At 49.0% G+C, this 24660-nt stretch overlaps 9 protein-coding genes across 9 annotated transcripts; 3 read left to right on the plus strand and 6 right to left on the minus strand.

Annotated features, from left to right (window-relative positions):
- Window positions 1–1372: 1372 nt before the first annotated feature.
- Window positions 1373–2455, minus strand: ASPBRDRAFT_60369 (uncharacterized protein; the record flags this gene model as incomplete). The annotated part of the gene is made up of 1 exon (XM_067628219.1): window positions 1373–2455. One exon carries the CDS (start codon window positions 2453–2455, stop codon window positions 1373–1375), a length of 1083 nt encoding a protein of 360 aa, XP_067472883.1.
- Window positions 2456–4056: 1601 nt separating this feature from the next.
- Window positions 4057–5846, plus strand: ASPBRDRAFT_669968 (uncharacterized protein; the record flags this gene model as incomplete). The annotated part of the gene is made up of 4 exons (XM_067628825.1): window positions 4057–4104; window positions 4233–4498; window positions 4599–5080; window positions 5149–5846. 4 exons carry the CDS (start codon window positions 4057–4059, stop codon window positions 5844–5846), a joined length of 1494 nt encoding a protein of 497 aa, XP_067472884.1.
- Window positions 5847–7693: 1847 nt separating this feature from the next.
- ASPBRDRAFT_70283 (epoxide hydrolase family protein) lies at window positions 7694–9601 on the minus strand. Its single transcript, XM_067629065.1, has 3 exons — window positions 9275–9601; window positions 8363–9223; window positions 7694–8303 (listed from the first exon to the last, which is right to left on the minus strand). Exons 1-3 carry the CDS (start codon window positions 9512–9514, stop codon window positions 8142–8144), a joined length of 1263 nt encoding a protein of 420 aa, XP_067472885.1. The 5' UTR covers window positions 9515–9601; the 3' UTR covers window positions 7694–8141.
- A 278-nt stretch (window positions 9602–9879) lies between these two features.
- Window positions 9880–10846, minus strand: ASPBRDRAFT_49618 (uncharacterized protein). The gene has a single exon (XM_067626386.1). The coding sequence runs from the start codon at window positions 10430–10432 to the stop codon at window positions 10178–10180; it is 255 nt and encodes an 84-aa protein (XP_067472886.1). The 5' UTR covers window positions 10433–10846; the 3' UTR covers window positions 9880–10177.
- A 227-nt stretch (window positions 10847–11073) lies between these two features.
- On the minus strand, window positions 11074–12842 carry ASPBRDRAFT_35786 (flavin-containing monooxygenase; the record flags this gene model as incomplete). The annotated part of the gene is made up of 3 exons (XM_067623383.1): window positions 11074–12072; window positions 12125–12525; window positions 12590–12842. The coding sequence occupies 3 exons, from the start codon at window positions 12840–12842 to the stop codon at window positions 11074–11076; spliced, it is 1653 nt and encodes a 550-aa protein (XP_067472887.1).
- Window positions 12843–13776: 934 nt separating this feature from the next.
- Window positions 13777–16684, plus strand: ASPBRDRAFT_212020 (Zn(II)2Cys6 transcription factor). The gene is made up of 9 exons (XM_067621951.1): window positions 13777–13854; window positions 13910–13938; window positions 14009–14220; window positions 14422–15174; window positions 15235–15322; window positions 15400–15735; window positions 15789–15880; window positions 15987–16042; window positions 16101–16684. Exons 1-9 carry the CDS (start codon window positions 13799–13801, stop codon window positions 16390–16392), a joined length of 1914 nt encoding a protein of 637 aa, XP_067472888.1. The 5' UTR covers window positions 13777–13798; the 3' UTR covers window positions 16393–16684.
- Window positions 16685–16894: 210 nt separating this feature from the next.
- On the minus strand, window positions 16895–17554 carry ASPBRDRAFT_669988 (ester cyclase; the record flags this gene model as incomplete). Its single annotated transcript, XM_067628826.1, has 1 exon — window positions 16895–17554. The coding sequence occupies one exon, from the start codon at window positions 17552–17554 to the stop codon at window positions 17135–17137; it is 420 nt and encodes a 139-aa protein (XP_067472889.1). The 3' UTR covers window positions 16895–17134.
- A 312-nt stretch (window positions 17555–17866) lies between these two features.
- On the minus strand, window positions 17867–18750 carry ASPBRDRAFT_201665 (uncharacterized protein; the record flags this gene model as incomplete). The annotated part of the gene is made up of 3 exons (XM_067621573.1): window positions 17867–18150; window positions 18225–18421; window positions 18545–18750. 3 exons carry the CDS (start codon window positions 18748–18750, stop codon window positions 17867–17869), a joined length of 687 nt encoding a protein of 228 aa, XP_067472890.1.
- A 3389-nt stretch (window positions 18751–22139) lies between these two features.
- ASPBRDRAFT_79693 (zinc-binding alcohol dehydrogenase family protein) lies at window positions 22140–23634 on the plus strand (the record flags this gene model as incomplete). The annotated part of the gene is made up of 5 exons (XM_067629478.1): window positions 22140–22272; window positions 22337–22471; window positions 22532–22735; window positions 22794–23167; window positions 23223–23634. 5 exons carry the CDS (start codon window positions 22140–22142, stop codon window positions 23403–23405), a joined length of 1029 nt encoding a protein of 342 aa, XP_067472891.1. The 3' UTR covers window positions 23406–23634.
- Between the last annotated feature and the right edge of the window lie 1026 nt (window positions 23635–24660).

A 24660-nucleotide genomic window follows, 5' to 3' on the forward strand; every position in this document is an offset into this window, starting at 1 on the left:
TTTAAAATATACTAAAAGTTTAGTCCTAGAGAGAGAGTATTTAGTCTTACCTAGTCACAAAACTTTAGGATTAGTATGTAAGGTTCTACAAAGATATGATAGTATAATAGAATTTAAGAGCAGATTAAATTTATACCCAGAAACTTAGAACTTTAATCCACATATTTTCTATCTTCTATTTACAAATGCCTTTAAACCAGAGCTGCTACCTATCCAAAGACGGTACGAGCCTTTAATATATATATCTCACCAATTTTCAACAATGAATTGCAATGACCAGTCGAAGCCTAAAAGCTATCCCTTGCAGGGAGGCTCGGGCCGCCAACGCGAATTAGCTGATCGATGGCGATGGAGACGCTTCTTACACTGTGTTGTAAAATATTGCACCTCACTTCCAGCAGTTCGATGCGATCTGGAACTCGTCCTCCTTGAACATCTTTCCGTGATTCCTCAGATGGGTGCGAAAAAGCGTTGGCATCGTCTGTTTCGCAGACTGTTGGGTAAGAAGACGTGGCTGTTCCACGCTCCATAACGCAGACGTAGTTAGAGCCGGAATATTGTCTTGTAGAGCCGTGGCTAGAAGCGTAGTGCCCCACGGAGACGGTTTGCAACTCTTCGCACTCGAGCTGTGACTTGGATGATCAGACCCAACATCGGTCACTCCAGACGCTTGTGTCATTTTTCTGCCACGTCCAAACCATTATGAGAACAGGCATGGCAGTCCCCAGTGGTATTCGAGCCGAGGTATTCTCACTTGTATTGTACTTCTTTGCTAGGCGAGTTCTTTTTCGTAGTTTTTGTGTTCGATTTTACCACCAGTGAGCGTTGTGATCACCGCCGGCATAACACCGTATCCCACATTCTTGGCGAATGGGGCTATGTTATGTACCGAATGGTTGTTAGGCTGTAACAAGGGAAGGATGCGAATGCCTAGCGGGCTCAAATTCGCTTGTTCGCTGCTGCTTTACCGACACATTTTCGTCCACGATATCGGGAGTATTTGCTGGGCGACTATAGTTGATCAGGAATCGGCTCCAGTTCGTGGAAAGAGTTTCTGTCGTGGGCAAGGTCTTCGTTCCCCAGTGCGACAGGCCTGAGCTATATATGACTGAACGTTTGGAGGATATCGCAGCATGCACCTGATACGCCTCGTGGTCCACAGTGCAATGCACTGCCACGCCCGGCGGTATGTTTTTCAAGAGAGATCCACGGTTCTGATTATGGCTGGATGTGACGTTCTGCAAGTGGCCATGCAAATCTATCTTTGTTGCCAACACTCAAAAAATCGGGCACTTCGAAGTTCAGGTGATGCCCATGGGTTGTGTCCGCGACCTTGACAGACGGTAGCCTATTTCCATTGCAGCCCGAGATGTCAGCCATTGGCCGCCCGATTAACTGTACGATGAACATTCAATCCAGGGGCCACCGTGACTGATCCCAGCTCGGTAGGTTCTCTAGCAAGAGACGACTTCAGTGCGATGTGCAAGGCCCGCATGATGTATCCCCTAATAAAACAACCATGCTCGTGCTGAGCCTGGCCAGCATACCTAAACCAGGAACAGCATATTCGGGGGTGAAGATGCCCACCACTGCTTTGCCATTCTCCTGGGATGTTCCAGCTGTCCCGAGAATCAGTCAAGTGCGAACCTAAGATCAAGTCCGGACTTAAATGGCTTGACCTTTGTACAAACTCAACCAACCGATTAAGAACGCTAAATTCCAGCTTCAACTTCACACTGTATACGAAACCTTTGATTGCAGTTTGTGACGTATATCTGCCCGTATACTCAAGCAATAAGATGCCAATGTCGAGCAACATCACGATAGCGCTCATGTATATCAAATGTAGCAAGAGTCTCCGGCAAGCTCCCCTGTGCATATCTCTCATGACCAATTCGGAATGAAGCAATTTGCACGTCTCATATAGGTAGAGGCCCGAGATGACCAATTCTTGAACAAAAAAGACCGAGACGTGGACTTTTTCGTATACCGCAAATGGCACGACAAAGCGGGGAAAGACCGGAGAGTTGGCTAGATAGCAGAGGACTCCCGCCGGAATATGAAGTATGACCGCATTGACGATAATCATGCAAAGTATCAAGCGGAGTGTGAGATGATTTTGCACGATTAGATGGAGACGAGAGTATAGGACCATTGACTGGCCAGTGACCATCGAGGACCAGCCGAGGAACATGAGCGAAGCGTAGAAATACGAGATAGAATTTGCGAGATTGAAGTCTTTAAGAATGAACCCGATGGCGTAAAGCGCAATACCCCATGTTGCGATGAAGAAGCTCCAGAAGTAGAGACCACCACGGCGTTTGAAGCTCACGAAAAGAATAAACGTCAGTTCGAGCACGTTATAGAGCGCGATGGAGAAGAATGATGTGACGGTGTAGCTCTCCACGAGCGAGAGTTCAGAGCCAAGTCTGTTTCCAATGTCGCTGGGAGACATCGTTGCGTGTGGGCGATAGACGGCTTGCAATAAGAAATCATATAATTTGAAACGACTCTGTCAGATCGCAGCCTCATTCCGAAGGGCATCTTCCGTTGACTTGGGGAAACACCACAGCCATGTCGCGTATTTGATCCAAGTAGTGGCGATGAGTGTGCCCCTTACAAGGGATACAATCTTGGGGGAAGAGATTGCTAGAAAAAAAAAGAGGTTAAGAGTGGCAGCAACAAGCAAGAAAGCTGTTGACTTAGGTTGGCAACCGTAAGCGCAAAGTGAACCCTAATTTAAGATCGCGGTACGCAGTGGGTGCCAAACCAATTGTAGGTGTGGCAGAACAGGAAGCGATGCGTTTACCTTATCAGCAAGGGGTTCGCTCTGCTATCCGGTTGGAGTCGTAGGAGAGCTCTCGTTTCCTGGCCGTAGCCATGAGTCTGCCTTGGCGGTCTTTGTCGGGCATGGCTTCTGCGATGCATCGGTCGCTGGGGCCATCTTTGTCACTCCCGCACCGGAACACGACTTATCCTGTTGGCTAGACCGTGCCCCTTAATCCCAGCAATGACCGAGTATTCACCTTTTCATCCCGGCCAACATTGTGTAAGTTGCCATGTTATTGCGGTTTGTCCAGATGATTCTTTACCCTCGCGGACCACGACATTCCCCTGTCGTGCGCGGACGAAGATTCCACTTGCCTAGTTGGAAAAGTAGCCTTCGTACACGAACCTTAGGATCTTTATTCCTAGAGCATGCTACGTATGCTCGCGAAGCATCTGACCGGACTCGTCACGATGGAAAGTAGAGAGCTGAAGGCAAGAAAAATACCATCACCGTTCACTGAGAGGCCAGAGCGAGAAGAGGAGACACGGGCGGAGGCACGACCGGGAGTGCTGGTGTAACTCAGACTGCAAGACTACGCGACTTCTGAATTGCTCACGCATGCAGACGGCTTTTAGAGGTTTTAGAGGTCCAACATTCGAGGTTTCTTTCTCCTAGCCAACTAAAGCCTGCACTGTATCGACAAGGGGCATGCTTATTCTGCTGTCACTTCACTGTCGCTTTTGTCAGTCTCCTATCTACGTATCAGAGGACATCGCCATCCAGTACCAGCGTGCTCGACATCGTACGTTTGGTTATAGCATCCGAATTAGGTGGAAGTAGCTTGGGCGGTTGCGGTTGCGTCTACTCAACTTGGTCGCAGAGGAGCCTTTCGAGTATCCGTATGCAAGTCGAAGCACCTTTCGCGCAGTGTGGCGAAGAAAGAGAAATAGAAGCGAGACCCACTCAGTCATTTGGTCAACAGGCTGCATTTAAACCGCGGGTCCGCTCTTTTAGAGTTTCCCGGTATCATCCTGGAAGCTAATCCAGCAACCCCCAACCCCCAACATGGATGAAATCTGGGGAAAGCAGGAATGCATCCCCGCACCCCCTAACTACCCCAGATTCATTTCATGCTACCTGTTAGCCGCCATCGTATATAACTTCATGTGCGCACCCTTTCTGAACAGCTCAGGTTTTGTTGCTACTTGCCACTACCCAAAGACAAAGCTTGACTTTGTGATTTCGACACTCGAGTAGTTGCGTTCCGCCAGAGCTATATTGACAGCATGCGCTCCTTCCTTGGGAAAGGGAAAACACTGCAAACAAGTCTGACAGTCTGCTGCTTAACTGCATTTATTCTCTTTGGCTACGATCAGGGTGTTTTCGGCGGAATCCTTGAGAATAAAGACTGGTTGGAGCAGTTTAACCATCCGTCAGATTCCGAAACGGGTATCATCGTCAGTTGCTACAATCTAGGCTGCTTCGCTGGCTGCATCCGTGCGTGACCCCTCTTTCTATGGTTAGCTGCCTTGCTGTTCACATATTGACGACCTCAGTGAACTATGTGGTTGGTGAAAAGCTTGGACGACGTCGGACGATATGGGTCGCCATGGCATTTGTGCTAGTAGGGGCGGTGTTACAGACGACAGCCTTCACCGTACCTCATCTGATTGTCGGTCGACTGGTCACGGGCTTCGGGACCGGCATCAAGACATCAACGGTGCCTATGTTAGTTCTTGTTTCCTTCCGCCCGTCCTCCCGGCCTCCTTCTCTTTTACGGCGTTCATTGCACTTAATCCCCGTTTGCTGACCGGCTATCCCGCAATAGGTACCAGGCTGAACTTTGTGACCAACACAAACGAGGCCGTCTAGTCTCCGCTGAGGTACTTTTCGTCGGCGTCGGCATCGTCGTCGCCTATTGGTTCGACTTTGGTATGTCCTTTGTCGGCGGCTCAGTTGCCTGGAGGCTCCCAATTGCATTTCAAGTGGTTTTCGCGCTCGTGGTTGCTGTCCTTGTGCTGGGACTCCCTGAATCTCCTCGCTGGCTCTATAAACACGGCAAATCTACGGAGGCGATGGAGGTCCTCTGCAGAGTGTACGACAAGGAGCCTACGGACGAATACATCCTCGCCGAGCGAGACGCTATCCTCGGTGCCATTCAACTGGAGTCGGGCGAGAATACGTCACGCAGCCCGTTAAGCGTCTTCCAGAATGACCATGTGAAGACCCGACAGCGTGTGCTTCTGGCTTGGTGGGTACAATTTATGAACCAGGCAGGCGGCATCAACCTTGTGGTCTATTATGCCCCTTGTAAGCCAAACTGTGTTTCTCCCATAATTTCTGAGAGCGTTAGCATAGCTAATTTATCTTTCCAATAGCCATGCTTGTTCAAAATGTCGGCCTGTCGGCAAGGCTTGCCCAAATCCTGGGTGGCTGCATCAACATGATGTTCATGTTCGGCTCGATCGTGCCTTCCTTTTTTCTCGACCGCATGGGTCGGCGAAAGACAATGATAGCAGGTTGCGCAGGACTTAGCCTGTGCATGATGATGATCTCAGCTCTGTTGTCACAAGCTAAAACATCTAACGGACACTCCTACTCATCCGCTGCTGTGACTTTCTTCTTTCTTTATATGCTAATTTTCGGCATGAGCGTGAACTGTGTGCCCTGGGTCTATGTTCCAGAAATATTGCCTCTGGCCGCCCGCACTCGCGGTACCGCGATCGGTATCAGTTCGAACTGGTTATGGAATTTCACGGTCGTCATGATTACACCTGTCATCATCAACCGCCTACACTGGAAAGCATATCTGATCTTCATGGCCACAAATGCGCTGTTCGTTCCCGCCTTTTATTTCTTCTATCCCGAAACAAGCAACTTGCGACTTGAAGATGTTGATTACATCTTTTCTCGCAGTGGGAATCCGGTGAAGAATGCGCAGCAGATCGCCGCGGAGTTGAAGCTACATGGACGTGTTGATGTCCTTCAAGTCAGTGGCAGCCAGATGAGCCCCTCATGCCATTCCTCAGAAGAAAAAGGTGTCCATGAAGCAAGAAACGAAAATGGCTCCAGCTGAAAGCAGGGGCACTTGATATTCTCCAGGAAGCGGAAAAGGGATTTTCTTGGCTGTGATACGCAGAAGAAGGATTGGATTGGTTAACCTAAGAGCTGTAATTTTGTAACATGAGACAATTTGAAGCTATAGATGCGTGCTAGGAACTTTCATGTCAATACGAGTCTCACACGTCCAGCATTCACCGCTACAGTCACTCACGGCTTCAATTTACTTTCGTGTACACTTAGATGATTTTTCTTGTCGGGGTAGACGCGGTAGTGTCAGCGGGTGAAGATATCGTATGATGCATGCCTCAAGTCTTGCTTGGACCCATCAAGCTTGAACTAGCTGGTAGACGTCAGTCGTCGCAAACCAAGGACACAGTAGGCATATTTCCCGACTCTTGGAATCAGAACAGAGATCTGAACCATGTGTGTGTGTGTGCGTGTGTGTGTGTGTGTGTGTGCAAGATCGTAGAGCGATTTCGGCTGTACACTCCAGATCTAGTGCTAATATTCAAAGAAGGGGGCACTTCAATATGTGCCCTCCGCACTGATGTATCTATCCGTTAAGTCTGTACACACGCTTTAACCATCGTATTGAGAAGCGTTAGTACTTTTTGCTATCTAGAACGAGTTCTAACTATGCTATTTTCCTTTTCCTATATTGTTTTTCATGCACTACATGGGGCCGACGCTGCTTCTCACAATCTTCTAATTATTAAATGCTTTAATCAGCTTTCGTGCAAATTCTGGTCTACTTGGCGGAACTTTCCGGAGCACTATGAACCGCAGATTTACGCAATTTTGCTCAAGGAGACTGGAGGCGCCCTCCTCATATCAGCGAAAGAGCCAGTTGAATATTTGTTCGTTCAGGTGGATGTAGCCGCTATGTGCATTGGACCTGTTCTTATGCTCTCCACAATTTCTTGTGACAGAAAACGATAACTGATGGGGCATGGCTTGACACACTTGAATTACAGTGATATATGGTTTGGAGAGGATACGAAAAGGCTGCACTGCACAGGACAATGATTGGGGTTAGCAGGCGACTCTTAGCTGGGTCTTCCCCATTTATGCTGCAAGTCCACATAATGTCTTCATGACTCTACTCGAGTAAAAAGACGACAGCATCTTTTCAGCTTCGGGGTCTATTATAATACAAAGCATGTGCCACCAGTCTCCGAAGGTTGACGTTGTGAGAGGCAAGATGTCCAGCTTTGATTCCGGGGCGATATTTCATAGCCCTATAGGGTCAATTTCTGAATAGTTAGCACCCATACCGCATGAGACGGATAGTGATCCATCAAAATTTTCGACTATAATAGGTACGAGATTGACTGTCCCCAATTTTCGGGGCTTTTACATCGATATACATATGTGGAAACCTTGTAAAGGTGAATAGCAAAAGATTATTTGGGTTTGGCTGATGGCAAATGGTAAGATATGCGGGCGGTGAATATCTGGACTACCTCACAAAAGGGTAGACCGTTTGAAAAGACTAATGTGGATACGATCCGATCTGAGCTTGACCGTATGCACTAACTATCCACAGGATATTTGGTAAGCAGATAGCTTCCTATCTTTTACGCCCTTCTAAGTTCCTCGGGCACAGCGTCCAACCTACAATGGACCATCGCTTGCTAGGTCTGGTACGACCTTAGTCCACCCTTGTAGGTAAATTTCTAAATGACTCTTCCGAATGCTGTGATCAAATCCGGGGCACCTGGGAGAAACCAACAGTTCCAAGAGAAGGTACAGGTAAATCTACAGGTCAATTGAGGTAGTCATACCTGCGATCCGTAGAGAATACCGCCCGTACCAGGATCTCCGCGACACGGGTCTATCAGAAATTATGGGTACTGTGTAACAACATGCTAGAATATAACGAGCACTTGATGGTCTACCGGTTCATCTTCGCCAGGTAGCGGTCCAAGTGTCTCCTGCTACATTGCCTTGTCCCAAACCTGGAATATGCAAACTGTAGTAGATCTATGGTATTGGTTGACGTGTTTCAGGGCGGATCTTGTTTTGCACGTAGGGAGAGATCTGTGCATCGATATAAAGCGGAGAAGAATGATTTGGACTATTTGGATTCAGTTCTGCCAGTGGACGGCGGTCAAATGATGATGGGGTCCTCTGATGGCAGAGCATTATATAGTATAGATGTTCCGTATCACATTCGACCGAGAAGCTGATCTTAAGATGGTCCCCGAGTTTGCTGAGAACCGAAAGTATATTGTGTTGCCGCAGGATACGAGGACATTCTTTACTTTTAGGAGGGGCTGCCGTAGTAACATACAAAACCACATAGTCTCTAATGCCGAGCATATGATTCCATGACCGCAGGGGAGGAGAAGAAAGAGCGAAGATCATTTACAAACAAATCGGGTCTCTCCAGTGACGAAAAATGGCCTCCTCGGTCATACTCCCGCCAGTAGTGAATGTTGGCAACACGGGCTGCCCAGTCACGAGGGCACTTTACCATGTTAGTACGCTTCTGGACACGCGCAACAAGGGTCGGGGCGTATGACTCACATGCAGTTGTTCCTTCATGTACATACTGACACCACATGGCACCGACACGTAAGTCTCAAAGGTCCTCTCCGCCTCACGTCTTTCGCGTCCGAAAGCCTCCCTGTAAAACCTCAGGCCAGGGGTGGCGCCTTGGATCCAGTGCATCATCACCAAAGTAATAATATCGGTATCGCTAAACGCCTCATGCACGTCGCCCCAGTCATGGAACTTCTCAACAAACCACGCCAGCAGCCCGACTGGTGAGTCCCCCAGCGCGAACCCAAGCGTCTGCGGTCGGGTTCTCTGCTCCTCGAGATAGCCGCTCTGATCTTGCTCAAAGTTCCGGCGCACACGCAATGCCTCGTGCTCGAACCCTGAGTATGTCAGCGCCGACAGGCACCAGCGCAAGTACGCGCACGGTGCGGACCAGAGAGTTGGAGGAGGCACCGGGAACATGTTCAGGTGCTGTGCACGCACAAGTGCGGGGTACTGGATGGCAATGGCTCGTGTAATGAAAGAGCCGAAATCGCCACCTTGGGTCACAAACTTGGGGTACCCCAGAACGTCAGTCATAAGGATCTTGTACGCGCGCGCGACCACATTCGGGCCGACGCCGGATTTTGAGGGCGCAGGTGAAAAACCGAATCCAGGAATTGACGGGGCAACGAGGTGGAAGGCTGGATCTCTGGCATCCTCAGGCTCAGTCAAAGGACGTACCACCCGGATAGCCTCCACAAAGGAACCGGGCCAGCCGTGGGAGAAGAGCAATGGCATTGCATTGGGTCTGGCAGACTGGTTGTGGGTGAAGTGCAGCACCAACGGGCCGTAGCCAGGGACATCGACCTTGACTAGGAAATGCCTGAAGATTTCGTTCAGGCGTCGCTGAGTGTTCGAATCAGCGATGGCTCGCCACGAGGAGATATTTCAACGCACCTCTTCCGCCTCCCAATCGTACTGGTCTTTCCAGAAATCCGCCAACTGTTTTACACGGGAGACCTTGGCTCCCTGAGACCAGTCTTTCTCTCCAAAATCTGTCTGCTCTTCGGGATACCGAGCTAAGGCAAGTTTTTGCTTGGTCACTTCGAGCAGTTGCCGGTCCACGTGCGGCGTATACGGCACGGGAATGTTAAATTTGAGGTCTTTCAGAAGAACTGGTGACTTCAAGCCCATCATAGCCGCTGCTGAATGATATCCTTGAGTTCTATGGATGCAACATCCGTCGAAACCTGGAAGACGGACGTTGCAGAAGGGCGGTTAAGTAGTCGTACGGATAGATATCACGAGGCACCGGCGCTTGGAGTTGCTTTCAGCAGACGGGCAATTGTAAGCGCCTTGGGTGGCCCCACCATTCACGCTATTCCTGATTGGGCCCGAGGTACGGCTTCCGCCACGCTACTTAGTACTTTTCCCTAGTTAACCGCAGCTCTTGGGCCTCTTCCGCTTACAGAGCCGGCCGGGTGGGTCAGGTGATCGACGGCCCCAAGTAACAGGATGTCCTGCCCCGGCAGAAAAATCCCCGCAGTTGATACAGGCATATCGGATCCGGGTCGCTAATAGACAACCCTGCTGTGGACTCACCTCACCCATTTTCTCGGTTCATTATTCGTGGTGGATGGTCAAGGAACAAGACGAAGCCAAGGGCGGTTGGGACCCCAGAGATGCTGAACGACTCTTTGAGGCTGATAGGGTGACCATGAAGCGGCCAAATAGGTCTGCCCGTGGTGGCTAAGTGCTTATCCAATTTGCGTGCTCTCCTGAGAGCCAGCCCAGAGAATGTCTCAGTCAAGCAGTTGGTCAATTGTTGGGCGATCGTGGCAGGCTTAGAGAAAGCAGCTGTCACCACCTTGGCTGCCGTGAACTGGCCAGAGGCAAGCCTCTCAAAACCAAGGCGGTTGCATCATAATTCTCGGTTGTATTTATGTCTTGTTCTTCCAAGAGTCTACATTCACGTGGGATGTCGAGGATGGCTTTCTGGGCATGCTGCGTCGCTTTTTGGAGGAATGACTCGGGCAATCTCCATTCCTGGGGCATTGCAGATGCAGCCTGAACCCTTTCGGTTTGGGCTTTTTCCTGCCAGGTTTCAAGTGTCATATTGATATAGATTATGTGGTAATATCCTTTATGAGCTGGAAACGAGAGGGGTGATCCGTGCAAACGATAGGGCGTTTGTCGGTTAAATGGTGATCTGGTCAGTGAGACCACACTTGCCATGGCAATTCGTTTAACTCTTCCCTAACGGAAAAATGGCAGCTACAATACTGGTTGACCATCGCGAGGGCCTGAGTATGCGGGTAGGGCACCAGCTGGAGGAAGAAAACAATTGACCAATAATATCATTTTGCGCGGCTGGTACTATAGGGATAAAAAAGCCCAACTCGCAGCTGATGGGTTCACCCTTCCCGGGGCTACCCCGCCTATTGGTTATATTGCTATGAAAGAACGCGCGATATATACTCACTTATTCTCGAAGTGATCAAGTTCCCAGTAACTCCTCTTATTGAATACAGGCTACTTCCTACCATTGTAGGTGTTGTATCCAATACCCACGGTGCCACGCTAGCGGCTGGAATTGCCTTTAAGGGGGCAGGCAGGTTCACCCAAGACAATGAAAATTTCAGAGGACTGCAACCCTAACAATGCGGTAACAGAGTGCGATAGTCTAGGAAAGTGATAATGAAGCCTTCTCATAGCGTACAGTATACCCTAGGGGAAGCTTTGCCTTCACGGTTCGCTCACAAATAGGACGTCATCCACTTTCCGCTAGCTAGCCAGCTCAATCCCGTAGTCCATTTGGCGGTATGCGGAAGTGAGGCGAAAGACCAGGTCAGCGCGCTCAGGGACACCGCAATACCAACGGCGACTATGGCGAAAGGATATCCCGCCTGGTTCTTTCGAATTTCGAAGTCTGACCAGCGAGGGAAGATGGTACGAGCCCAGTACAAGTACATAGGATCTGGGTAGATGAACGTGTTCTTCTTCGTGAAGGGGTCCATCCACCAGCTCTGGCAGCCACTGTTGAAAACAAGCCCCTGGAGCTTCCTATGGACCCAAGCGAGGTCCCGCTCCTGAGCCAACGGTTTCACCATGATAGAGTCTACTGCCCCGCCTAACACCTTGCGCAGGAGTCTGCAGGAATAGTTGATTTGACATTCCGAATGGAAGATGACAGAATGCTGGCCAGTAGCTGCATTCGGACCGTAGAGGATGAAGAAATTCGGGAAACCGGTGACCACAGTGCCCTTGTAGGCCTCGGCACCACCCGAAGCATCCCACACTTGATGCAAGTCCCTACCTCCTATTCCTTTGACTTTGATAGGATGAAGCCACTCCTGGGTGAGGAAGCCCGTAGCGTAAATAATAGCATCCGCCGGAAATCGGCCACCAGTTTCAGTAATGACATGGTCCCGACCGATCTTTACGACCCGATCCTTGGTCAAACACATCTGTGGTGAATGAAGCGAAGAGAGGTAAGTAGCGGTGTTAACTCGACGCTTGCAGCCCGGCTCGTAGTTGGGCTTCAGAATTTCACGATACTCCGGCGGAGCATCGTTTTCGATATAGGCGTACGTGGCGTCCCGAATCTTCTGACGCATGGCGCTACCGTTCGCATCCATGCGGAAGGAGAAGAACACGCTCTCAAGCTCCCATGCCAGAAGAAGCCGGTAGACGCGTGCTGCAAATGGGACGTGTTTCATCAGCATTTTGAAGGCTTCTGAGTACTTCGGGTTTCCCTACTCGAAGATTTAGCGCAAGAACACCACAGAAAGTGACAGTCGTTCCTACCCTTTTTGTCCACCAATGGGCACTCCGGACAAATTGGGTGACGCTTCCTTTTGGGCCGACTTCCTTCACTAACTCTGGCACAAACTGAGTGGCAGATGCGCCGTTGCCTAGGACGACGATGTGCTTCCCAGAGGCTTTCAATGTGTCATCCCAACGTGCACTGTGGAAGGTCTTGCCCTCGAAGGTGTCAGAGCCCTCGATTTTAGGGACAAAGGGACGATCCAGGGTGCCAACAGCACTGACTACCACTGGAGCTTCCCTTTTGTATATCTCTCCACTGCTGGTGTCTTGGAAAGTGCACACCCACAGAGAACGGGCGGTATCCCACACCAAACCGAGACACATGGCATTGAACCGGCAGTGCGGGATAATATCGTATTTTTCAGCGACAGATACGAAATCTGCCAGCTCTTAGTCAACCACATGTATATCGGAAGACTTCGAGACGAATTGTTGCCAACTTACAAGCATGTAGCTCATCACGGCCGGGGTACATCGTAGTCCAGTCGGGCTTCAACGCAAAACTGAAAGAGTAGAAGTGGCTCGGGATATCACAAGCACAGCCGGGATACCTATTATGCCACCAGGTTCCTCCTATATTATCGGATTTTTCGTAGATAGTGAAGTTGTCGTGGCCAAGCAGACGTTTCAACTGCACCGCCATGCCGAGGCCAGATACGCCCCCGCCGATGATGATAACTTCCTTGGACAAGCTCATTTTGCAGGAATGGCTGTTGTTGCAATGGGTGTTATGGTATTCTCCTCAATCTCATGCGAACGTTGATGGCGACTGTGACGTTTGTGACTCCAGGAGTACGCTCCAGACAAGCAAGTGCCGATACTACAGGACATTATATATGTAGTTTCTACCGGATGTGGTCTTTCAAATTCCTTGTCCATCTTTCGCCAACTCCGGCCTATTGTTTCCCGCGCTATCGCTCTCTACTGTCGCTAGAAGGATCCGATTCTTTTCTTGGTCAAGTCTGCACAATGCTCTCCGTGCCTGCGCTTGCACTTTCCAAGGGGACTTAACTGTCCAAAAAAAGCTGAGACTAACACGAGTTATCCTGGCTCCTGTACTATTTGGGTTAGCCAATGCAAGCTCGGTTGTCGGCAGTTGAGGGGAGGGCACCCACCTGCGACGATATCAGTGTCAGACCGGAGCTGGAAAACCTCTTCAGTCAACTTGAGAAATATCTTGATACAGACTGAGCTTATACACGTGATTTAAGAGCATTTCTGATACTGAATCATATCTGTACGTGATCTAAAATATATTATTTAAAAATTAAAAGAAAAAAAAAAATCTCTAAATATTCCTGAAACCTTAAATAACCTAAAAATCCCTAAAAAAACATCCTAAAAGTCCCTAAAAGTGAAGATAAATTGGCTGATTTAATTCAGAAAACTTGGTATACAGAGTCAGAAAAGCTCAGTCTAATACTGTGTGTATTTGCACATGATAGTGCTTATTCAGTATCAGGAATTATCTGAACCCGCCGCAACTGAGACCCCTTGAGGGGACCGCCTGGGGCCCCACAGTGTCGATTATGTCATGCGGGGTTCAAGATGGCAACTCCAGCCGCTCAACCCCAAGGTGGTTCCCTTCCTGCATCTACTGCATCATTCTTATCTTTTTTTTTTTTTGGTCTCTCCAATCCTCCTGTGCCCTGCATGTCAGTTGAGGATCGGCACATGCACTCGACGAGGACTAGGACGCGGTCTGGATGGTAACATGCCCTTTCAAATTCAAGTCGGTCACGGTGAGCTGACTGCATCCCACAGTCTGCCATGTCGCAGCCGTCGCAGGAAATGTGTGATGACGCCCTTGTGTACCCAGCATTCACGAAGGAGCAGTGCTTTGAACTAATGTAGTTCATTTAGGTGATGAAAAGCGGCCGCAGTGTCAACGCTGTGAAGCGCGTGGCTACATCTGTCAGTGGGGCCTGAAGGCCTCTTTTCATCCCTCCCGTAGCCTCCGGTTATCAACGCCCGAGAGGGAAGCCCTCCTAGCAATCGAGAAGGGACGGCAAGGTCCCGCGACTGATATACAGAGTGATAATCAGAGGTCGTCGCTGGAGCCTTCCGCGCCCATTGTAAGTGGCCCCTCACTCTTTCGACGTCTTTGTGTAAAGAGACAGAATGCCTATCGTCTATCCTTCTGGTATACCGTCGCTATTGTTAGCATCACCAAATTTCTGGAACACCTCTTATGTGGCTCTGTCAGCCTCCAGGCCAAGCCCTTGCGTGCCCTGATAGTACTGTTGAGAGAACGATGCTGACCAGTGAGTGTTTAGATAATAGATGATACTGCAGAGGTAGTCAGGTATTATCGGGAGCCTTGCGATGGCCTTTCACCGTGTGGCTCTGATCCCCTACGCGACGAGTCCCCGTTGCCTAATGAGACATGTCCGGGTATCCCCCGGGTGGCAGATGTTCAACCTCCGCTCAATTTTGCCTCACATGGTCCTGTCCGGGCGAACGCAAATGCCAGCAGGTCGCTTGTTAACGAGGTCACTATTGAGAGTTTGCTGTCCCCTGCTCAGTCAGGTAGTATAAGTGATATCGGTGAGAACAGGCTGCGACAGGATGATCCAGTACAGGTGCGGCAGTGGGTAGACAGTCCTAGTTCATATGCGCTACCGTTTTCTTTAGGACTGGCTGCGTCTCGGGATGCGTCATGGTTGCCGGAGCCCTCGATGCCCATAACAAGCGAGGAAAGTGCACATTTGTTCTCGTTATATCTCTATGAGACTGGGACTTGGTGTGAGACCACTGATTCGGAGAGGCATTTCACGCTAAGCAGTGTCCACCAGATGCTGGCTTCGAAATCGTTCCTCGCATCGGCTATCGCATTGGCATCGCGACAGCGTGATGCCGTCCAGGACCAGCCAAGATCACTGACCCTCGAGCTTTATCAATATACAATTCAACTCTTGCTCCGTCAGGATCCGGATGAAGCAAGCGCAACCGTGTTGGCGACTTGCACTCTTCTTTGTGTCTACGAGATGATGGCGTCATGTGTGTGGGAGTGGCGGCGTCACCTGAAGGTGTGTATCCGTTGTCTCCATGCTTTATTTTATCAACTCACCCTGTGAGATTCACAATAGGGCTGCGCCAGTCTCTTGCATTCTCGAAGATGGAATGGTTCATGTAGCGGCATCGTAAAGTCCTGCTTTTGGGCCTTCGCTCGAATCGGTATGTGGCCAAGATGAACCCTCAGCTGAACCCTCTTTCAAAGACGCCTGTCTGATTCTCTGTTCTTTTTGCAATAGACGTCTGGGCTGCCTTCATTAGCGGCAAGCGGCTTCTCATTCCTACTGACTCGTGGGTCGATAATAGCTCTATTCCGTTGGTAGCAGCCAATGGCACGCTTGACGATTATTGCAACTTGGCAATTCTCGTCTTTGCTCGGATCGTGAATTTCCTAGCGGACGCCCGGCTTTGTCATAGGGATAGCGACCCTGCGTACTACTCTTCCGTCGGAAAACTCTGGGACGAACTTCAAGAGTGGTGGCGCCTGCGTCCCAACGAAGTTCGTCCCCTACTCAGGGAAACGTCGACCGGTACGAATCCTTTTCCAACTGTGGTATTTTCCCGGTCATCTTCCAGTATGTTGTTCCAACTATTTGCTCTGATACTACCATTGACCAACTATGGACAGTTTGTGGTAATACCTTTTATCATGCTGGCTCTATCTTACTCCTTCAATCTGGCTGCCTCAGGAGAAGAGTCGACGCGCCAGTCTCTGTAATGGTAAGCAGATCTCCACTATTTGGCTCATTGAGATCGGGACGAGGCCATGCTTCTCCACGTGTCTCCTGAACGCATCTGATAGCTAATGGCCCGATTAAAATGGCAGGATCCTGTCTGGCATGCCCGTGAACTTGGCGGGATTTCTGTTTCGAATATTTCACAGTATGTACCTCGCTGTTGCGGTCTGCGGAAAGAACTGACCAGGTCCGCATGAATACAGTCCTAACTGGGTCAATCAATTACAACCTCTTTATATTGCTGGCACAGCGTTTTCAGAAAACCACGTGAGCTCTTTCCAAGACACATCCGGACGTAACCAGTCCACGTGGGTTGGCTCTCACCTAGAGGTCCCCTGGGGCCGCCCGGTTCCTCCAGTGGCTGCAGATATAACCGGAAAGTATGCCTCTGAGAAGATCACGCTTCTAAAGCAATTGGCACGAATTGAGCGTGAGACAGGCTGGAAAACCTCAGACCGGGCCTCGGAGTTGCGGAACCTCTGGGGATTTCGGTAGGGACGAGAAATTATTATGATCTGGGTGCAGGTTCCCCAGCGAATGACGTTTAACCAAGGGCTCCCGGCATGTATTTATGTATCAGGCGGCACTCTATGTAATAACTTTTTTGATGATTGAGGGTTGATGAAGTACACAAGACAGCTTCGCATATGTGATTTGGCCCGTACGCGGCTGAAATCTATAGAGCAAAATCAATCTTCGCTTTCACAATTTGGTGGAGGCTTGAGGCGGTTGTCACTTAAGGTGCATGGAGGTGAATTGATATCTTGTAATACATTGACGACGTGCGTACGTACTATGTACTATTATATTCCAGTAAGGTTCTCTGAGACGTATGTTAAGAAACCGCCCCATCCTTGTGCGGATACACCCTGCTGATCTGTCACCCTCAGATAGAACAAGAATTTATCTGTTCGCAATCCCTGACGACCTGTGCTTTTTGACATGGCGTGTGCTCTACGCAGCACAATCGGCTGCGAAGCTCAAGGCTTTGTTGATTCGTTCAAGCTTGAATGTTCAGTGAATGGATGAGTGGCTCGCCATATTTTCTAAGACGACGGATACGCGCAGAGAATGCAAGAGTATAAATATACAAAGAATCAAGGCAAAAGGAATAGATGGTGGCCAGTAAATGGAGATAACGATGACTGCTCAACATGTATTATTAAACCGATCCCGAACCCGGAATCGTACACTGCCTTGACCCAGCAGCCAGTCGAACAACACGTTTGAGAAAGAGTTATATCAAGTCACCGAGGCCAACCTTGTTTAGGATACCGAGCAGATCCAAGTTGACTCTCATCTCGACAATCTCGCCGTCTTGCCACCTGCAGATGGTATAGTGCAGGACACTAAATTTATTTCCTGTCGCTGCAACTGGGGATGGTGTCAGATACTGAGGCAAACCCCAGGGGCCTGTATTTGTGCCAATCAGCACGCTGATGGTAGCGGTACAGTCTCCCTGACCGATAATTTGTCTGTAGGGCTGATTCTGCACATGGAGATCCGGGAACGCAATCCTTGTATGCTCCAGCCAATTCAGATAGCTTATGAGACTGAGTGGCTCTTCGGTCAAGCCGTAAACTGCAATGTTCTCGTCCAGATGCAAATTCTTCGCGTTTAATGTGCCAAAATTAAGCGCATCATCCGATTCAGTCATCTTCACTTTGTCCGTGGGAGATTCCTCAACATCGGTTTAGGGATTGAGTTCAATATCAGGCACATTTTCAGGAGGAGGGCTCGGCAAGAACCCTAGTGCACGGTACAGCCGAACGCTATCGGTCCAGAGATACTCCTCCATCATGAGGCCCCCACTCCTCGAGGAATTGTCATCAAATCGTATGTCACGACCTTCCCCGTTGGTGGTAACAAATTGCCGGTCGGTCCAGGAAGAGGTCCATCATTAATGCCTTTGACTCTTGCAAGGGCCACAGTCCAGTCACCCTCTCCAAATTCGACCTTGTATTTATAGTTATGTGGTGCACCATCCGAGAATGTCGAGAACGTCAGCCGCATGTCTTGGAAAAATTCTGACCTCAAACTCGAGGACAATACCCAAGTTATGACCAGCACTACGAAGGTCCCAAAACAGATCTTGGTTTTTAGTGGCAGATGCAGTAATAACGGTACCGTCATGGAGAGCAACCTTGGCCGAGACAAAGTTATCATCAGCGAAACCATAAGCACCCTGGAGCACGCTATGGCCACTGCCTAAGAAAGGACCTAGGATAGAGACGTACTTGTAGAGACAGTGAACTAGAGAAACACACTTGTCAGTTGACCGTCCTTAGCTGGTGCCTCTGGATAAAACTTAAAGGGTAAGGGAAAACTCCCAGCCTGCTTTCCATATGGATACAGGGCCTGAACCACTTCATATTGAATGATACTGCTGCCGGCATACACAGTGTCATTATTGGGGTCAAGGCTGATGTGGTTGAGGCCGCGCATATAGATCTGAATCCCACCCTGTATCTTGCTGATATCGTCAGTCCAGCCGTGGACACTGGTAACAGCCAGGAACAGGACTCTGATCTGATTAGTAACTTTAATCTAGAAAAGATTCGGAATTTGGTGTTTTTTGTCTTTACCAACTCATCCGTCACTGTATTCACGACATCATCTTCGACAGCTACGTCAACAACCCAGATACCCCGGGTGGACGCGGGGGGCAGCAGCACGATGGGTAACTTCAACCCATTCCTTGGAGTTGGGGAAAACAATCCTGGCGTTCTCAGAGAGCTGAGGCTTGAGCAGGTTCTTGATCTGCGCCAACTTGGCTCCTGTAGTACCGTTGGAAGATACTGCGGCCTGGACGGCACAGATGAAACCAGCTCCCAGGATGCTCCAGAACTTCATCTTTGGAATGGCTGTAGCTGATGTCGCTCAGGTTTGATCTTATAAACGAGCTGCTGTATGGAAATAACAGTAACGTGTCTGGGACAGAAGCAGAGGGAGGTGAGCCTGGCGGAACAGTCCCTATCTTTGTAGATTTCAAAGGCCGTGGCGAAACCTTATGAACTGTCTCTTACAAGTTCGCTCTTGGGGCCATATACCAATAAACTCGTCGGCCTGATCTCGGGTCATCATCCTTGGAACAAAAGCTCTCGCCGATACGAGAGTCCCGCTCGTTCGCGACGAGTCTTACGTCGCTTCGAGCTACCACACCTTCGTAGACTATACTGCAACCAGCATCTTCAGCAATCCACAGCGGAGTCTGCAGTAAGCAGTACGCATGGCCCTGCCCTACATGATGCTTCCCGGGCTTCTTGCGATGGAAGGGGTTCAAGCCCATGCGAATGGCCTGGTGGCGCCAGTGCCAAGTTTCCAGAATCGGTTAGAAAGGGGCAGGAAAATGGTCGAGGACGGGCTGAAGGATCCTCGCGTACCTGGAAAGGCCATCAAGGTGGCACCCCGTAGGTCGAGGCGGCTATAGTAGATACGAGGCCGCGGACTATCTCTTCTGTCGACTACTGAAGACCGTCATCTATCACGAGCCCAAGATAGTCGCTGAGAAGAGATATGCTGAGCGCTAAGAGAGGGCCCCATCGAGTGCGCCTATAGGGCCATGCCGCAAAATACCCTCCCGTCATTTGAATAAAATATGGTATAATATCCGAGGATCCTAGATACAGGGCTGGTTTGGCGCTGCCGAAGGTTTTTGCAACGATTCGTCGATAGTCTCTCAATAGCCTCGTAATAATACCGGACATAACACTTAGCCGCCGGCAGCTTCATCCGTCGGGGGGAGACTGTCTGTAGTGAAGTACGTTCAATGACTCCATTCACGATACGTTGATATATCTTGTTTTGTGTAGTCTTCCGAGACGGCCCGAAGTATGGCCCTGAATCGTTATATGACGCTTCGGACTCGGCGTCGGGCAGCCAAGAGGCAGCCGGAGGACGTCCACCGCCACGGGCTGAGAACTGCCTAATTGGGCGTATCGATGCGCGCCGGCAAGAAACGAGTCCACTATATGACCAACGCAAAACTCAAGTCATCCCCATAGAAGCGAGAAGAGAGTAAGCATGACCCGGGATTTCTCGCATTGCCAGAAGCTATTTGAGCGGTGAGTATCTCAATCTTTCCCACATGATTGAGCAGAGCTGAATCCTCCTATGGGGAGATCATCTCCACTATAGTAGAATGTACGTGTTGGACGAATTGTCCACAGCATTTGTCAAAGGGCGGCGGTTGACCCAGTCAATTTAGTGCCTGTTCCGACACCCCGGCCTGTAATTTGCAGCAACTGATTTGCAGCGACCGTATACGGTTTACCGCAATTGGCCCTATACCAGAAACAGTAAGTTCGATTTTTGCTTCTCTGTTCTCTAAAGGGCAGTTGCATACCGTTAAGGATCGCTTGTCTACCAAAAGGGCCCCGTCTCGTACATCATGTGGCACAGAAACAACCCTCAGCGATACCCTCATAGTACAAATCCCGACGTATGATTTCCATGGAAGTTTCTGTGTGCTTCATTTTGTTTCTAGGCAGAGACACACCGTGGGTGTGTGGGCCACTTCCACATCCGCGGAATGTATCAGAAAGCAACCCCGGAAGTCTGACCATGAGGCGCGAATTTCCTCACCCTTAGGCGTTGCTTTAGTTTTCCCTAAGCGTTGCCCGTGATATAGGTGGATAACATAATTCATCCACGGAACCAACACAATAAAGTCGTCTCCTCGGCTGACAGGTAAGCTATAGTTCTTGGCAAGAAGTCTGCGGAAGCCGCTCTGCCGCCCGACCCTGCTCATATACCATCCTATACAAATCTATATGTAATTACACACCACGAAGGTCTAAAATATTTAAAAAGCATCGAAATATATATTAATGATTGCTCTATCAAAACACTTCCTAGACAGATATTTTTTGAAGTTTTAATATTCTGAATATCAACCCTTTGTCCCTAGTATTGTCTCTCCCTGTTTAGATATATTTCTTACTAAAGATTAGATCTAAAAAATGTCTCCGTATAGTAGAAAAAAATACTTAAAGTATTCTGATTCATATCTTTTATATCATTACTTAATTTCTAACCTGCCTGGTAAGCGCTAAGTAAATAGGCTCTTGCTATGGGTCTAAGCTCGTTTCCTCTCTATAGTAGAGCTTTGAGGTGCTAGAGGCAAGCGCATCTTGTGTGTTTTGGTAGGTTGAAGTTGAAGGGTAGGAACCATGGTTGCTAAAACGCGCGAAATGCGTCCCGCTGCTAGCGCGTTTCCGCAGACTTTTTGCCACTGACTGTAAGAGCAGATCCAATCAGCTTAAGAGGTGGAAATAGTTGGATCGTTTCCTTGCTGGCCACCAGAAGTGTTCTCTTCTAGGCTATCGTGCCTTCAAGTAGCCATGACAAATCAAAGGGCTCGGCTTGGCACAAGATGGAAAAGGTGAAGATACTGGCGGTTTGTTTATTTGAAATTGGACGCAGTGGATCAAGAATTCGTTTTGAGGCAAGTGCACCCACATGAGCTAGCCATCCCTGCCAAGCCCACCATCGCCGTAAGATGCCGACAGCAAGTCTAAGCGCCTGGCCCCACTCGATAGAGAGTAGCACCCACCAGCACTAACGAGAATATCGGATAAAATTCCCTCATAGAATACACAACGCCAATTTCCAGAATGGATGACTTCCCTCGACATTTCCACAAAGTCCTCTGGGCGAGGCGAACCGATACACCGCGAAACCACAGCCGAGCGCGTCAGGTGGCCTCCGGAGCTGGCGTAAATTTGAAACGTATCTGGAAAAGCGATTGCTTATATTTTCGAGGGCCGCAATCCGGCGGTTATATTTCTCAAGATACGCCATCAGTTCATGCACCTTTCAATGGACTGCTACCTACTGTTTAACAGTGGTTGCGCAAGATCCATGCATGTCCTAGCTCCACCGAGGCGAGCCAATGTGGAACTCCAGAAACTTTGGCATATCAAACGACCGACAATAGAGCGGCCTGATCACAGACGGAAATTCCGGGCGCGTCTGCTTGCTCGAACCAATGTAAGGACCAGGGTACTCTTGCCTCGAAGCAGTTCCTAGCCGCACTGCGTGCCCACCGCATTATAGTGACGTACTGCTGAGAGTTTATTTCAAATCTCACCGTCCCGCTTACTGTAAGCAAACAGTATTCAGAGGTAGAGATACTACAACCCCGCTGCTTTGGACGAATATAAAAGCTGCAGCTTCTGAGAAGTTTCAAGCACGTTGCAGCAGAATTCCGCCTTGACAAGAATAGCACCCAAGAACTGGAAATGGCTCCTCCTACCGCTACAGCTCTCGTGACCAGGGGTGGCGAGCTGTCAAGAGAAACCATTCCTGTGCCGACTCCGGGCGAGCACCAAGTACTGGTGAAAATTTCCCATGTAGCTCAGAATCCAACGGATAGTAAGCCAAACCCCCCTATCTCTTTCCGTGCCGCGAAAATATAGAGTGCTAAGTCACCCTCTAGTTCAATCCCTCGATTCTGATGCCTTTGGCGACGATGCGGTGCTTGGTTGTGATTTTGTTGGTACTGTCGAGCTGACGGGTGACAAAGTGAGCAGGATCAAGGCTGGCACCGTGATTGCCGGTCTAATCTGGGGAGGTCAGTCGCCGTCTTGGACCATACTTGTTCCATTCAGCATATAAACCTTTGTTCGAGCAGGTGAGATTAAGGGTTTGGGTGGCTACAGCGAGTACACCCTCGCAGATGAGCGTATTTGCTTCCCTTTGCCCGAAGGCATCACGCCCGAACAGGCCGCAACAGTACCTCTCGCCACGTGCACAGCGCTACTCGCGCTGTTCTCCAAGGATTGCCTTAACATCCCTCAGAAGTCTGGAGAGACAGTCCTTATTTGGGGTGGAAGCTGTGAGTCTAAATGATGCAGTGCGGCTTATGTGTAGCGTGGAAGACTCATACATTGCAGCAAGCGTCGGGCTTTATGCAATCCAGATTGCCAAGTACTATGGCCTCAACGTTATTACGACCTGCAGTGCCCGGCATCACGATTTCGTCAGGTCCCTTGGTGCCACTCTCGCTCTCGACTACCGCGACACAAGAGTGGTGGAGAGCATCAAGGCTGCTACGAACTGCAGTCTGAGATACGTCTTCGACACTATCGGCAACGACTCGTCTTCCGGTACTGCATCGCAGGCAATCTCTGAGCAGGGCGGTAGCCTGTGCACTGTTCGTCCGGGCAAGTCTTTCACCGAGAATGTGACCAAGCAGACTAAGGTGACGGATGTTCTCGTCTGGACGGCGTTCCTAAAGGAGCATAAATACAAGGATTTCTACTGGCCCGTGAGTCATCTTCGAGAGCCGACATATATAGTCGTTTATTGATTATATTTTGCAGCCACACAAGGAAGATCACGAGCTCTCGGCAAAATTTTTCGATGCACTGCCGAAGTTGCTCTCCGCCGGAGCCATCAAGCCGAATACCCCGAAGCTTTTCGAGGGACTCGAGTCTGTGACTAAGGGATTCCAGGAGTACCGTGACGGGGTTATCTCCAATTACAAGATAGTGTACAAGGTCTAAGGGCTTGAGGCGAACAGCAATGAGGGACTGTCGCGGTTTCTCGTGATACTATTGTCAGTGTGCTTTGAATATATCGTACTATATATGCCGTATTGCCCGCGTCCTGTTGATATTGTCCAACGCGAATTCAGCTTTCGCTGGTACATTCCCATGCTTCGTTTATTTTGAATATGCTCATGTCGTGTTGAAACTCTTAGATGTGTTGCCGGTCCATCAACTTCGTTTAGCGGGTGCGCAAACGATCTGCTATATGTATCTTGACGGATGTGACCTGCATATTTCATGCGTGCGGTCGCAGAATCGTCAAATATCAATATGAAGGTGACAGAGCCAATACTGTAAGAGTGGGGGAACACTGAATGATATACAGAGGACTAGGTTTGAGAATACCCCGGCGCAAACAGACGCAATCACGATTTTCAACGGGTAAATATGATCACTAGTTTGCACAATATGCTCTAGTCTTTAAGTAGGGCAATGTACAACGCCAGCTGTTATCAGCTTATATACTACAGTTTCTATGACCAGGCGCTGCATAGTCAATGGAAGTTGCAGATGTTAAATGGCGCATAGAAGCGACTAAAATCGTAGCTATCAGTAGTCCTAGTCATTGGCTCATATCTGCTGATTCAATGGAGATAAGGAAAAATTGCATTTATACACTGACTATATATATCTATATGCCAATTAAGATATGGTGTGTATTCCTTTTCTAGATAGAGTAGTATATCATACACTTCTATCTCTGCGAAAACTGTAGTTATATCTGTCATTTATTGCATGTATCTAGAACTGGGAGACTTCCTACGGATGCCTTGCCAGAGCGAATTAAGGTCTAGCATTGGAGAAAAGTAGTAATACATTACAACCGGTGTGGAACCAGAAAGGACTAGTAGTTTTCTGGGAAATATACACAATTCATTAATACCCGGCGGCTCAGCCGAAAGGATAACTATTACTAATCTATTAATACAGGTTCTAATATACATCTGCTATATCTCCTTCAAGTTTATATATAGATTTTTTTAGTATATGTCCTCTCAGCTATCAATATTTTAGGATCCCTATGGATTAATAGTTTTATTAATAAATTAATTTAAAGATACTTCTTTAAATATTCAATATCCTATTCTTAGTAGTTATAATATATCTACCATTCTTAGTACAAGGTGGTGTTGAAGCCGTTCAAATAGTCATATTCGGTGCTATGTAACGAGAATTTCTAGTGTGAGGAAGGAAAGGAAGAAGCTTAGAG

This window comes from Aspergillus brasiliensis (genome assembly GCF_001889945.1).
Source record: "Aspergillus brasiliensis CBS 101740 unplaced genomic scaffold ASPBRscaffold_37, whole genome shotgun sequence".
Taxonomy (NCBI): Eukaryota; Fungi; Ascomycota; class Eurotiomycetes; order Eurotiales; family Aspergillaceae; genus Aspergillus; species Aspergillus brasiliensis.

Bases quoted from the DNA above. Each gene is read 5' to 3' on its own strand.
- ASPBRDRAFT_212020 (XM_067621951.1), top strand. From the start codon at position 13,799: ATGTCAGTTGAGGATCGGCACATGCACTCGACGAGGACTAGGACGCGG. The intron at 13,855-13,909 runs GTAACATGCCCT...TGCATCCCACAG, and splicing joins ACTAGGACGCGGTCTGGATG to TCTGCCATGTCGCAGCCGTC. The intron at 15,175-15,234 runs GTGTGTATCCGT...GATTCACAATAG, and splicing joins AGTGGCGGCGTCACCTGAAG to GGCTGCGCCAGTCTCTTGCA.
- ASPBRDRAFT_49618 (XM_067626386.1), bottom strand. From the start codon at position 10,432: ATGACACTTGAAACCTGGCAGGAAAAAGCCCAAACCGAAAGGGTTCAG.
- ASPBRDRAFT_70283 (XM_067629065.1), bottom strand. From the start codon at position 9,514: ATGATGGGCTTGAAGTCACCAGTTCTTCTGAAAGACCTCAAATTTAAC. The intron at 9,224-9,274 runs GTGCGTTGAAAT...TCGAACACTCAG, and splicing joins ACGATTGGGAGGCGGAAGAG to CGACGCCTGAACGAAATCTT. The intron at 8,304-8,362 runs GTGAGTCATACG...AACATGGTAAAG, and splicing joins ACATGAAGGAACAACTGCAT to TGCCCTCGTGACTGGGCAGC.